The sequence below is a fragment of the Pagrus pagrus genome (genome assembly GCF_965226575.1).
Source record: "Pagrus pagrus genome assembly, chromosome: 6".
NCBI classification, from domain to species: domain Eukaryota; kingdom Metazoa; phylum Chordata; class Actinopteri; order Spariformes; family Sparidae; genus Pagrus; species Pagrus pagrus.
In genome coordinates this window covers 12,922,412-12,936,193 of record NC_140190.1, presented here as the reverse complement: position 1 = coordinate 12,936,193, position 13,782 = coordinate 12,922,412, and the positions used below count along the sequence as shown (strand labels likewise).

General features: G+C 39.4%; 1 protein-coding gene across 2 annotated transcripts; it reads left to right on the top strand.

Annotated features, from left to right (window-relative positions):
• Nucleotides 1-29: 29 nt before the first annotated feature.
• LOC311257981 (AN1-type zinc finger protein 5) lies at nucleotides 30-7,390 on the top strand. Of its 2 annotated transcripts, none has more exons than XM_084353989.1 (6): nucleotides 30-160; nucleotides 1,319-1,518; nucleotides 1,878-1,989; nucleotides 4,481-4,608; nucleotides 5,332-5,439; nucleotides 7,169-7,390. In XM_084353989.1, the coding sequence occupies exons 2-6, from the start codon at nucleotides 1,359-1,361 to the stop codon at nucleotides 7,315-7,317; spliced, it is 657 nt and encodes a 218-aa protein (XP_084210115.1). In that variant the 5' UTR covers nucleotides 30-160; nucleotides 1,319-1,358; the 3' UTR covers nucleotides 7,318-7,390. The 2 variants fall into 2 exon arrangements, with proteins under 2 accessions (XP_084210115.1, XP_084210116.1); XM_084353990.1 differs by lacking the exon at nucleotides 30-160 and adding an exon at nucleotides 365-566.
• The last annotated feature ends 6,392 nt before the right edge of the window (nucleotides 7,391-13,782 follow it).

Here is a 13,782-nt window from a genome sequence, read left to right as displayed (position 1 = left end):
CTGACTGAAGGCTGAATCGATGCTGAGGATGACGTCATGGTCGTTGTTTCGAATGTCGGGAGCTAGCGCTGGGTAGGAGGCCGCGCGCTCTACTGGGGACACAACTTGTACAAATCTGAAGCCCAAGGTCGTCGACAGCCCCCGGTACCGTGAAAACCAGGTACTGTCTTCAACTTACACCGCTATGAGACACGGCCGCTGTGTGTAACCGGTTTTAAACCAGCTAGGACACTGTCGGCAAGCGCGCTGTCTTTGGGCTGCCTGATTATGCTAGCGGTTGGGCTAGCGTTAGCCTGCTAACACTAGCGCTTATTCGATTTAAAACACAGAATTTGTTTACGGTACGTCGCTAAGGACGCTGTACTCTTTTATTTTCTCGGTTTTCATCACGGTGGACGACCACCAAGCGAGTTTTGTCCTTGTTTGTGCATTGGTATCCAGTGTCAGACAGACAAAACATCTAGTGAGGCTGTTTGCTAATGTTACAGTGGTTGCTTTGAGCTATGCAAGCATAGGACGCCAATTGTTTTCTGCTGCGGACTAACTCAGACTGGGGACAGTCAGCTGTAAGTTGTTTAGCTAACTAGATTGTAAGCGACGTAGCGTTAGCGTTTGCCAGCACATCGGTGAATTTGAGGGTTTTGTTTTAGGTTTCGGTGTGGTTTTGTTTAGACAAGTCTGTAGCTTTTGTTTCTTTTTGATAACTTTGTCCGAACCAAAACATCTTGCTGTGCGGCGGCAGAAAGGATAAACTAGCTGAGCTAGCTTACTTTTTCAGTGAAAGTGTGCTAGTGTCTTTTTTATTTTCAGGGTTGTGAAAAGCTCTCCACCTAGTTTTTGTTACAGTTTCCACAGCTTCATACTTTTAACACTTATGTATTGCTCCTAGTGATACAGGAGGAACATTACATTATTATGTGATCATTTTTATTTTGTTTTTATTTGCCATCAATGTCAGATTGATTTTGTGTTTTACAATCATTTCAAAAGCATAATTTAAACACAATGTATTAGTTAAGTGTGACAAAGTCCAGTTTTTGATTTGGTGGCAGAAGTGGGCTTTGTCACACCATCAGTGGGGTTGGATTTAATTTTGGTTGATGAAGGTATGAACCTGTTTGACAAACCTTCATCACAGCTATACTCACCCCTTATAATCATAACCCCTTAGTTCACAAAGTAACTCACATTTTCTCCAACTCGACTCTCATGCTCCAATGCCAGTCTCCAAGCTCTTTTAGCCGACAAAAATGAATAACCATGTAACCAAATAGGGACTGCTAATCATTTTGACTAACTTCTGCAACCCCATTTTCAGGAATATCCTCTCCCATCCCCCTTACCCCCTCTGTCAGAGCATGGCTCAGGAGACCAATCAGACGCAGGTGCCAATGCTTTGCACTATGGGATGTGGTTTCTATGGTAACCCCCGCACCAACGGCATGTGCTCCGTCTGCTACAAGGAACACCTGCAGAGACAACAGGGAGGGGGACGATCCAGCCCCCCAGGAGAGAAAGGTAGGAAGATGGGAGAGACATGACCTATAAAAAGCAGGACGGGGTGCTGGATATGGGGTCTTCTAGGTGGGAAAGACAGGAACTTGGAACAGGCAGTTGTCTAAAACTATACAGGCATGGGGGGCACTTGAATTTGCTAAAAGGGGTTGGAGAACAGAGGTAGCAGTAGCTGCCTGCACTGTGGCATCAGAAAGCAAGAGAGTGACATCTCCATCTGTTCTTTCACATTAACTCAAAACACATCTGATCATGGTAGACAAAAAACAACAACAAGAGATTTAGAGACATCCATGTTAAGGTGCCAAAACCGCGAGTTCTGTGCTGTTGGTTTGCTATCAGACTGTTCTGTCCCCGCACAGCTGCTACATCACCGGCAGGATCACCGGGGTCGGCTAGTGTGACTGTGGAGAGTGCGCCCTCAGAACCCAGTACAGAGGTGGCAGGGACCCCACCTGAGGAACAGACAGCCAGGTATGTTGACTGTCACATGTGGAATTTGCTCAGTGGTTTAAAAAACAACAACAACAGATCATTGTGAATCAGTGGTCTTTTTGATGTCATTCATCAAGTGAAATTATAAACACGATGTTCTGTGTTCACTGTTTTTTTATTGATCTAATCAGACAAATTAAACAGGGGCTTCTTATCTGGTACATGGTGTTTGTCATCATATTGGACATTTGATTATGTTGTTAAAATTCTTGTTTTAATTGGCTAAATAATGAGTAGATCGGTCCATCTCTAACTCCAGCACATTGTGTTTTAATGTGCTCTCATTAGTCCCTTTAATTAAGTACAACAGCTTGCCTCAGCAGAAATCAGATGGCTGTCTTCTAAATGTATATCTACATCTTACTGTTAAACACACAACCTGCTGGGATCATGTTTCAATCCTTTGGCCACACGAACCGTTTTCTTTTCACCTGATGACTCTTGAGTTTTCTGGTCAGAGCTCTTTTCAAGTCAATACAAATTTTTTAAGCCAGTTTTCAGAAGTTCATAGGCAACAGTGTGTTAAATATATCTCCAACCCTATTTCACGGAGAAGCAGTGGGAGTGCTGTAATTTAATTTCTTGGTGCCTGACTATCTCTGCTTCGCATTTTACTTTCGTCTGTGCACACATTTACCATTAAACCAATAGAGATAATGTGCGGTAGACATGGTGTTTCTATACTCTTCAAACAAAACTGTATGCTCTTTTAAAATTGCTCTCATCATCCTTGGTCTTGCTACACCTCACCTACAGAAAGTGTCTGTTATTTTTGTAATTGTTTTAAGCATAAGGGCTGTTTTTAATAAGGGTTATCAAAGGCAAAATTACCCATCACGGAGCCTCTAATTTAAAGTTGATTCTGGATGAGAAGGAAGAAGAGCTGAAGAGTTATGTTCAGTGCTTTTAGAAACTTGCTTTTGGGCTTATTCTTAAAACTACTGCACAATGTTGAATAACCTTTGCAGGCCTACTTAATGTTTTTGGGATGAAGCATTTTGTAAGGGCGTTTGTATATTTGGCTTTAGTAATTCTAATAAATAATTATATCTGAATTTTTGAAAAGTATTGAAAGATGGCGGTGTCTTGGGGTTCAGTGAAGCTGTTGTGAAGATGTTTTGTGTTGTACACCGAATCACTGTGACGTCACACTTACAATAGTCACTGCTTTGTGGACTGCTGGCTGTTAATTGTCCTTGTGGAGATATGTGAAATCGGCAAACTTATTTATTTCTGTTATCTTTTTCACCTGTAATGGTTCTTCGTCAAGATAAAGAGTTAAACACGGTGGTCCAACCTTTAACTCTTCTGTTGTGCTTATATTACATGTGGTGTTGCGTTGCTAGCGTCTTTGATAAACCAAATCTACCCATCAGCGACATGTCACTTCCTTTCAGGCTAATTGCTACTGCTCATTTTGGGTAAACTTAAGCTGTGTTTTTCTTTAGTTTGTGGCCCAACAGGTAAATTAGGTCTCCAACTTAACGTTAGTGAAAGTGTTGTTGTAATATGACGGCATTTGATATGCATTTTACATTAATGAAATGTATATATGTTGAAATAAGAGAATTGAATTGTGTGTATCTGGAAGTTATTAAGTTATAGCTTAACAAATGTTATGATTGGTTCTATAAAATGTGCTGTTTGCACTTTAAGGATGTAACTGTCTTTTGCTAGAAGGAAATCAAGCATAGATGGATCTTTAAACTTGTCAGAAGACTAGTGGATTTAATATTTGAGCAGTAATTGAATTGTAGTGTCACATACCTACATTTCTGAGTGTGTTTTTCTCAAAAATTAACGTGACAGATTAATCACATTATAATGAGACCAGTTATTGTAGAAGTTGTTCCAATAATGGGTTTATTCTGGCCAGAATGTCTACCGAGAAGTCCAGACAGTCATTTGTTCCCAGTGTGGTGATATTTAGGAATTATCCGAAGGGATTTGCACCCAATCTGCCTGCCTAGTGTAATCATGGTTAATTGTGTGCACGCTGTAGGCCCTGCCTGTTTGAGGTGCCTGTGTATTGTCAAGTTGATTGTGATAGCTCATCAAAAGCATTTCTCAGAGTAGTTTAGAGGGAGCGTGCTGAAACAGAGCCAAGAAATTAGTAGGCAGTCACCAAACAAAACAATGCGATAATGTATGCAGGCAATCAAAACAAGAAAAGAAGGAATTAAATTTTCTTGTGTTATTCGTTGTGCTACTTGATGGTTTTAATTGTGTTCACTCTATTTTCACATAGATACCTTGTAAGTAGTACTGGATGGCAGCAAGAGCTTCTAGGTTTGCTAACATTTGCAGTCTAACAAAATATACACAAATCTCTCTGCCAGACATTTACGACAAAATGTATTGTTGTCCTCAATCGTAATTTGATTTCTAAATGAGAAAATGATACTAGTATGGTCTAAACTGTTTTTTGTTGTTGTTGTTGTTGTTGTCGTCGTCGTTGTTGTGATGTCAGTCCCAGCTCTCCCAGTCCAGTAACTCAACAGATGACAGCTATGAGCATCTCCCAGGATTCGGGAGCTGTAGACTCCGATCGAGCGGAGGCTGATGAGGGAGAAGAGGAGGGTACTTCCAACAGCTCAGGTAAATAACAGTGGTCCTTTCCCAAATTAGTCCTTACCAAACATCCACATAGAGTGAGTCACTCTCACAGCTCTGGAGGAAACTGCTTATTAAGGAGCAGTGGATGTATAAACAGGTAAACCGTGGGATGCACTTGCCACCCACCACCATCAGCATCCCCAAAAACAGAAGTGAGGATGTTTACCTGATGTAGAATATGATAAAGTATGTCTTTCTTTTTTTGTTTAGTTTTTTTCTCCTCCATATTCTATAACCTGCTTTTTTAGCATGTAAAAATGATATTTGATGATGAATTTAATAATCTTTTTCGTTGTTTCCGGCACGGGTGTTTCTGGTTTGGGTTAATGCAGTAACAAAGTAGGGCGCCAGTGTAAGCGTGCTTTTGGAGGGTTTTATTATCCATTTCTACATCACACTGATCGGTTTGCATCGGCCATTAACATCGCAAATCCACCATATTAATGTGTAAATGTGGAGAATGCAGCAATCATTTAGTGGCTGGAATGGGCTCTGATAGAGAGATAATGAATATTATGACGCTATTTTATTCCATCTCTGTCATACTTGTTTTGTTTTATATCTCCTTTGGGTGCTTCTTCGTTGTTGCATTTTACCTGTTAGTGTTAAACATACAGCCACCCTTGTATACAAGCTTGTATTTGAACAAGTAAAAGGTGAATGGATTTGTTATCATTGTGCTTGTGTGTGTTTTTTTCCCACCAGAACCAGTGGGAGAAGGAGCACAGGCTTTGTCTGATAATGACCAAACTCCAGATAAAAACAAGAAAAAGAATCGCTGCTTTTCTTGCCGGAAGAAAGTGGGCCTTACTGGTAAGGAAGATAAGAGTGTCACACACATACTGAGTAGAGAGTTAGTCTTAACTCTTGACATGGTTCAAAGGTTTATGAGTCATGAACCTGCTTTACTGGGGTTCTCAATGCTAATCACAACCTGGCAGTTAGAAATTCTTTGAATTTCTTGTCATACCTTGTTGTCACCTTTACAACCTTTGTCTTTACGGTTTTATGGCGTAAAGTGTCCAAATGTTGGTGGGGTATTTCGCAATGTGTTTCACAATAACATAATCTGGGCCATTTTAAAATTCACAGCACTGCCAGAAACACTGCTGTAAAACTGAAGCCGAAGACGCCCCTAAAATGGGAAATCTTATCAAGTAGAAGTCTCACAATGAGATGGCTATGTTTGCGAACTCAGTCCTTTGAACTCTTACAAGACAATGTTCTTTTTGGTTTTATCATGAATCTGGAAAGGGATTGTATTCTTGGGCGACTGAGATAGAAGAGTCATCTTACTTCTGATTGCTTTGTGTTCAGTCACCTAGAACATTGGACCAGGTTCACCTCTAATGCTTTCATTTTAACCCCCCAAATCTTTTAAATCCACGTCCTAGTTGTGGTGTTCGCTAAGGATTGAGCATAGGCACCTTGTTGTTTTCTGTTGACATTCAGTAACACTTTATATCACGATCCTTGTAATAATGTTAGTAAATAGGTAATAAGGCCCTTATAGGTCCTCGTAAGATGTTTATAAATATTAATAAGACTCTAAGTGTTAACATCATAAACACATTTACTGTTAGATTATAACAACAACTTAAAAACTGTAAATTAGTGCATAATATATAGTTTATTCACCTTAATGAGACATTTATCTTGCGTCTCGATCCGGTAGCCTCAAACAGCTTAGTTATCTGTGAATAAGTGCAAAGTTAACTGGTAGTAAATGCATAAGAATGTAGGTATTGATCCTAATAAAGCAGCAAAAAAGTTAAGTAAATGTTTAAAAAATAAATGCGTTTGGAATACTATTTCAAGCAATTACAACCCATAACTCATAAACGCCCCTCAGCTGTCTGCAACTGAAACCCGCTGTCAGATATTTATCAAAACAAAGAGACAGTGACATATTACTCCCACTAGTATCTTTGCATTGGCTTATTCCTACATTTTAGAAATAAGTTCAGAGTGTTTAGGAAATACCAAATATCTATAACCCACATATTTATAATCCAACTCCCAGTCCATGGTTTGTGTAATGTCTTTTTCTCCACAATCAAACACTATGGTACAGAGAGCGACATACTGCAGGTTAGTGGTGCATTTCACAGTCTTCAGGTATTTCACAGTGTCCTGCTGGCCTCCACGCTTTTGCCAAACTGGATTCCCTCAAAGGCAGCTTCAGTCCCCTCTTAATGTTAAAAATATTTGCATGTTAACCCTGTCCATGACCTCAGTGTACATTGAGAACGCAGCCTGATAATGGTCGTGGCATCGAGGCCTAGTTGAACTCGGGCTGAGTTGCGTTCTTTTTATTAATGTCCAATTTTCAATTAGAAGGCATTTCGTTATACAGTATTTAAGGAAGTAAAATAGAAAAATAGTAAAATAAAAAAATGCCTAGTTTAAAAAAGGTAAGCAATACTTGTCCTCTACACAAGAATCATTGGCACATTCTTTGAGTGTGATCTAAGTGTGTGATCATGTCATCAGATAATGTCCTGTATAATGTTTACTGACTGTTTGCTTCTCTTTACTGAAGGTTTTGACTGTCGCTGCGGCAACCTGTTCTGTGCCATTCACCGTTACTCTGACAAACACGACTGTCCCTATGATTACCGGAGTGCAGCTGCAGCCCGCATACGCAAGGAGAACCCCATCGTGGTGGCTGAGAAAATTCAGAAGTTATGAGGACTGAGTGCAAAAAACAAAAGTCTCTGACTTTGTGAATTTGAACAATGGCGACTTGGATGAAAACACCTGATATCATGGCTTCATTTGTTCATGGTAGTCTAAGACGGGCGGGGTGGGGGTGATGTGGTTGCAGCCACTGTCCAGACGCTTCCCTTACCAGCATCTCCCTCTCTCTCCACTAGTGACTGCAGCTGAACCTGAGTGTTTCTGTGTGTGCGTGCGTGTGTGCGCGTGTGTGTTTGTATGAAAGTGTGTGTACATTTGCTTGAGAGTCGGGGAGAGAGCTGCAGGAGCTTTGTGGACATTAGTGTTGCCGTGGGGAGGGAAGGCTTTTGATTTTTTCCCCCTTTTTGTTTCTCAACTTGGGGGATCGTGTGAGTTTATTTTTATACAATCCCTGTAAGGTAGTTGAAATGAGACGGGGGTAAGCTGTCGAGGAATGTGACACAATAATGACAAAGAGCTCAATTAATTACCTAACTGGGGGATTTCATGTATCAGCAAGACCTTTTAAGGGCTTTGGAATTTAATTTTTTCTCCCAGACTGAAAATGATGTCAACTTCTTGTCAAATTGGCATTTTTATTTTATTTTTTTTCCCACCTCTTTACTCTATGGGTCACCACATGTTGAACTCTCAAGTCTCAGCATTTTCCAGAAATGTTTCTCTTTGATATATTGACTTATCATACTGATACTGGGTGCATGAACAGTTAACGGAGAGGGAAGGTAGGGGAGGGCAAGGGTAGGGGAAACTGAGAACCTTGACTTAACTGAGTGATTGAATTCTGTGTTTTTCTTTTATTTCATTTTTTTTTTCTGTTTTAATGAGCGTATGACATCAGAAGATCTATATTAATATATTGTAGTTAGCTTGAATTGTGTGATTGCATTCTATTTATTTTTTATCGTTTGGTTGGTCTGTGCTGGAGGATTGGCAGCATGTGTCAGCAAATCACTAAGATTTGCACTTAACCTTTTCAATTATATTTAAGTAATTCCATCTTGATTATATAACCATTTAATAAAAAATACACAAGCTCTGACATGGTGGAGTAGAGTCCAGTTAAGCCGTTACAACTACAATTGTGCAGTAAAATGTCCATTGATTTGGAAACAAAGCACAACAGTGTGTGTCAACTGCAGAGCACAGACTAATGTGCTACACCTACTCAGTTTTGTTCAGCATCTGGGTCATTTGCAGTTTATATCTGATGAGTACAGGAGGCTCGCTGAAGAAATCGCCTTCCTGCTCAATTGATGAGACGTTCTGTTTTAGTACGACGGTGTGTTCTCCTTGAATGCCCTTTTCTGTTCTATGGAGAGTGAAGCTCCATGTTTCTCTAACCACCAGCAGACCACTGACACATGCTGAATGAAAACTGACCCGGGTCGCAGTTCCTCTACACATTGAGACACCTTTTGCTCAGCTAAAGATTGATGCAATGCTACGGAGCTGCGTGCTGCGCTTTGACGATGTGCTCAGATTCAGACGAGTCCTTACTACGAAGAGCGCTTCTAGCTAGCTTCTTCTAGGAAGATCAAACCTACATGCATGTGTGCAGTCTAAACGTATGAGTTACTGTCTTGTAACCGACTGCACAGTTTGATATGTGTGGACTGTTTAAAAAGCCACACAGCAGTAGCACAATGCATGGCTGGAACTTCGAGGTTCAAGTTAACAGGACTCAGTTTTTTCCAAATGTAAATACCATATGGCTCCTATTCATATAGTATAATCTTAATGTAGATTTTTGCCAGGTAATAAAGGTGGGGGACTAAGGTGAAGAATAGTACTATGTGTATAAAAGTGCTTTTCATAATTATCCAAAAAAAAGTGTGCCGCACATGGCACTGATTTTTTTTCTCCCATCTTGTTCCCCTTTTATTTACATCATCTGCCCGTGTATCGTCCAAAGTATGTTCGGTAACTGGCTCTACCATGAGTGTCTCCTACAGGCCACGTTGCCTCTTTTCTACAGTACTAGTCATGTTGTTAACAAGCCCCTATAAGCTTTATTAACCTCGCTGAATTACACAGTATCCCAGCCCATGCTTTTATCCTGTTACTGAAGCATAATGATATTACTGAGAGTTAAAAAGGCCCCTTATGAGATGTAGAGGGACATTTGAGGTATCACGTTTTCATTATCAAAAGCTTTCCTTGTAAACGTTGCTTGATCTTGATAATTAAATATTTATGGAAAGAGCTGCAGAAGACGTTGCAAGGAATTTGCTGAGTATATGCATTCTCAAAATAAGCCAATGCAGAATGTGTTGGAGTTGGAGGAACCTTTTTCTTGTAGACACAGAATATCATGTTGGATCTGGTTGACTTTAGTTTGAGCTCGCCAACACTGAGACTGTTTACAGGGGATACGTCGATCTGAAGCTTAATGACTAGTGGAAAATTGAAATTCAGAAGGAGTTTGTGGGGATGGTTGAGTGACAATTGCGTACAAGGAGAATAACTCATATTTAGGGAACTTTTGTGTGGAGCAGCTCTGCTCTTCCCTAAAGTGTATCTTTAATATATTCAGAAAATTCAAGCTTGCCTGCTGTTTTAACGACCATTTCGAAAAATATTAGTTTTAAGCTTAGTTTTCCATTACAGATTGAAAGTCCTTTAAGAGAAAAAGTGCTGTAAATCGTGAAGATGTCATGGTTTACGCTTGCTGTTTTTTATTGACTGCTTATATGAAACCCTGTCTCCCCTCTTTCATAAACATGAGCAGTTTGAATGTAAACCACCATAATTCACATCAGATATTGACTATGTCTTTGGGCAGAAGATGGAGGCCCAGTTTTCTTACATGTGATTTGAGACTGTTGGATCACTAAACTGTCTTGACTTTTTGTGATGAAGGACTTGGCACCAGCAATTAGGGCAACCATACCTGAATATTCTAGATATTCTCAGTACATATGCGTTTTTTTTTTCTTCCTTCTGTTGCTTTGATAAAGTTTTTATGTCTTCAATCCTCTTTAGCACAACCTTTCATAATCAGTGTCTTCGTCATGCTAGGGTTTTGACTGATAATAATGACGAACCCGACGGTTGTGATGAATCTGGTTGAAATTCAGTTTTGCTGCAGAAGTAAAGACAAATGACGATGAGTTGATTCGTTCTGTCTTTCAAGATGAGCTTGAGGGACATCAAATGAAATCTACAATGTTCACAGAGCTGTAGTTCTTGTCCCTTGGCACTCCAGTCCCCCAGAAACACCACCAGATATCTTTTTATTTTGTTTTTCTTTCAAGATTTAGGATTGTATGATGTGTAAGAGTAAGTATAAAACAATAAATTCACAAAGTTTATTTTAAATTACACTTGTCTTTTGTCTTTATGCATATTTATTTGAATGTTGCCTGTGTCTAAGACTGTCCTAAAAAGTAAACAGTGATTTATTCTCGTAAAAAGTTCTAACAATTACATATACGCTACACCGCTGAAAAGCTTGGGTTCACTTGGAAATGACCATCACTTCTGTGGTCCAGTGTGACATTATGTTACCTAATCCAAATTTGTCCTGTTTATTATTAAAAAACCCAGTGCAGTTATGTGATTACAGCTGAAAACTGTTGTGCTGATTAAAGAAGCAATTAAATCGGCCTTCCCTGGGCTAGTTGAGTGTCTTAAGCATCAGTTTGCTGGTTTGATTATACTGCAAGTGGGAGGCCCTCAGAGGTCCTCAGCTGGCAGCTTTAGAAATGGTACCTGCAAAACAACAGTCTCGATGTCAATAGTGAGGAGGCAACGCCAGGACCTGGCCTTCAAGGCAGAGTAGCAAAGAAAAAGAAATATATGGCCAGTAAAATGAGAAGTTTAAAATGTGCAGAAGAACAAAAATATAGGACAGAGGAAGACTGATGAATTAAAGAGAGTTTTCATGGAAAACATGACATTTTTTGGGCGAACTCAAACCTTTAAGGGTTAGTCTATCTAGAGTGGTATAGTTACAATCATGCATGACTATTTTTTGCTGCTCCAGTCCATGTAAATGCTGTGGCCCCAATGCTTTGTGCTTGTATATTGTTTTCACATACAAAGCCAAATACTACAGGCACAAATGTTCTTACACAATGGCCTCTTGTGTTCAGCTCAGCTGCGTGCTGTACGAGGAACTGCCATGAGACTCACTTCACCGACTGGAATAAACACACTTATTTAGGACTGCACAGTGTATTGCAAAATAATCTAATTCACAGTGACTAGGTGCAATATCCAAATCGCAAGAACTGCAATTATTTTATAAAGTTTATAAAGAAATGTGTCACAAAACAGTGTTTTAGGGACATTTTGTAGTGCTGCAGTGATGCTCTGGCCTACAAAGCTTGTTCTCCAGCTGTAATAAAACATGTTTGTTTGGCAGAGACCAGGAGAAATGCCACATCATCATGATTTTACGAGTTTTTCAATGACAATGAAATTTGTGATGTAAAATTGAATTGTTTTCACAAGCTCAGAAAAGAAGCCAGTTTTCCACCTTTGAAGATGCTTTTTTCTGCTAAAGAGAGTTTTTATGTAGTTTATTTAGCTGAAGTAGGATAATTCTCTCAACACAGAGAGGAGAGGAACGCCTTCATCATCCTTCAGTTTATCACAATTTATACATGGTTTTCACTGGACAGGAGGCGTATGACAAATGTAATATGAAAAGTAACAAGTAACTAAAGCTGTCAGACATATGTGGTGGAGTAAAACATATATTTGCCACTGAGATGTAGTGGAGTAGAATTATGAAGTTATATAAAATGGAAATACTCAAGTAAAGTAAAAGTACTTACTGATGTCCAGTACTTGTGTAAATGTACTCCACCACGACATCCATGGTCTACTAACTGTCCAGTGTCTTTTTTAGAAACATTGCTCTTAATTTTTTAAATGCTGTGAGCACCTAAGATAACCTGGAAGAAGAAATCTCAAAGACAGATGTCTCCAAACTTGGGCAAACGAAGCTAAAACTATCTGGAGAAATCAGATATGAAGCTCCCGGTTATAGTCAGAGATTTTTTTGAAGATACAGTAACTGATGTTTTGACATGTAAGTAGGATGTCTTCATCAGCGTAAGATTAAGACTTTCCAGACCCAGCCTCAGTTGTCCTGTCTGTTTGAGCTTTGAGTTGGCTAATGTGCTGAGATTCCTTCAGCCAAAACGAAAACTATCTGCATGGCCAGTTACTACTCAAACAAGTGACAAAATATGTTTTAGGTAATTTAGAAACAGCTGCACAATATGGTTGAAAAAAATCATATTTTGATAGTTTTGACTGATATCATGATTGCGATATGATTATTTATTAGTAGGAATGATCATTCATTCATTACAATTTTCATTTTCACTGATAAAACTATTACAACTGTGATGATATGACATTTCTTGAAGTGCAGATGTTTTCTTACATCTGGAGAACAAGATTTGTGGGCCAGGGCATCTCTGCAGCACTATATTACTTCGTTATAGAGCGGTTTGCCACGTGTACCCAATGTGTCTTTGCCACATAGCAATTTCTTTAATATTTCAATGAATTTCTTTGAAAGGAGATTAATAATGTATGTCTTCTTCAGCCCTAAATTTAAGCAATCCCAACATTTAACCTGAAAAAATGTCTAATCAGCCAGAATAATGAATGAACGAGCTGAAAGTCTGACGATTGCAGGTCTCTGTAAGGCAAGGCAAGTTTACTTGTATACCACAAGTCAGACACAGGGCAACTCCATGTGCTTTACAGGGGCATGATATTACATTGCATTTAAAGGACATTAAAAACAAACGATAAAGCAAGTTAAAAATAGGAAAATAAGCTCAAATAGAATAGGTTTAAAAGAGACAAGACAATAAAAGTTACAGTTCAAGTTACTTATCAAAGCTTTAAAATTGCTTCAATAAAATGCAGTGACAAACAGAAAGGTCTTCAGCCTTGATTTAGCAGAGATGGGAGTTGGAGCGGACGTGCAGTTTTCTGGGAGTGGGTTCCAGATATGTGGTGCGTAATAACTGAACGCTGCTTCTCCATATTTAGTTTTGACTCTAGGAACCGGACAAGTTCCTGTGACGGTTAGTAAAGGTGGATCTTGAGCCAGCAGAAGCTCTTCCTCGGGAATTCACAGGAAAACTCCTGTGTGTGTGTGGGTTGGATGCAATTTATCACAATTGCCTCCAACACACAAACATGATGTCACATCTTGTCCTTTCTTACTAAGAAATAAAGAAATAAATAAGTTGTAATGGGCTCACAACAATCAGTGTTAAACATTTAGTCATTCATACAGTCACTGTGATGATTCAGGAGCTGATAGTGTACCATTTACCTCATTTTTCTTCCTAGGTGCAAAATGAACAATAAAGTTCAAGCATGTCATCTTTAACAACACTGATAACAAGTTTCCCTTAATTGTCCAATGGAAACTAGTTACGTCACATCCGGTCAGCTGTCGCTTCCGGATGCGGTGAAACAGCG

What these genes read in the sequence shown, in the direction of transcription:
- LOC311257981 (XM_084353989.1), top strand. Translation starts at nt 1,359, where the DNA reads ATGGCTCAGGAGACCAATCAGACGCAGGTGCCAATGCTTTGCACTATG. An exon ending in CCTGAGGAACAGACAGCCAG is followed by an intron (nt 1,990 to 4,480) that starts GTATGTTGACTG and finishes TTGTGATGTCAG; the next exon opens with TCCCAGCTCTCCCAGTCCAG. An exon ending in GAAGAAAGTGGGCCTTACTG is followed by an intron (nt 5,440 to 7,168) that starts GTAAGGAAGATA and finishes TCTTTACTGAAG; the next exon opens with GTTTTGACTGTCGCTGCGGC.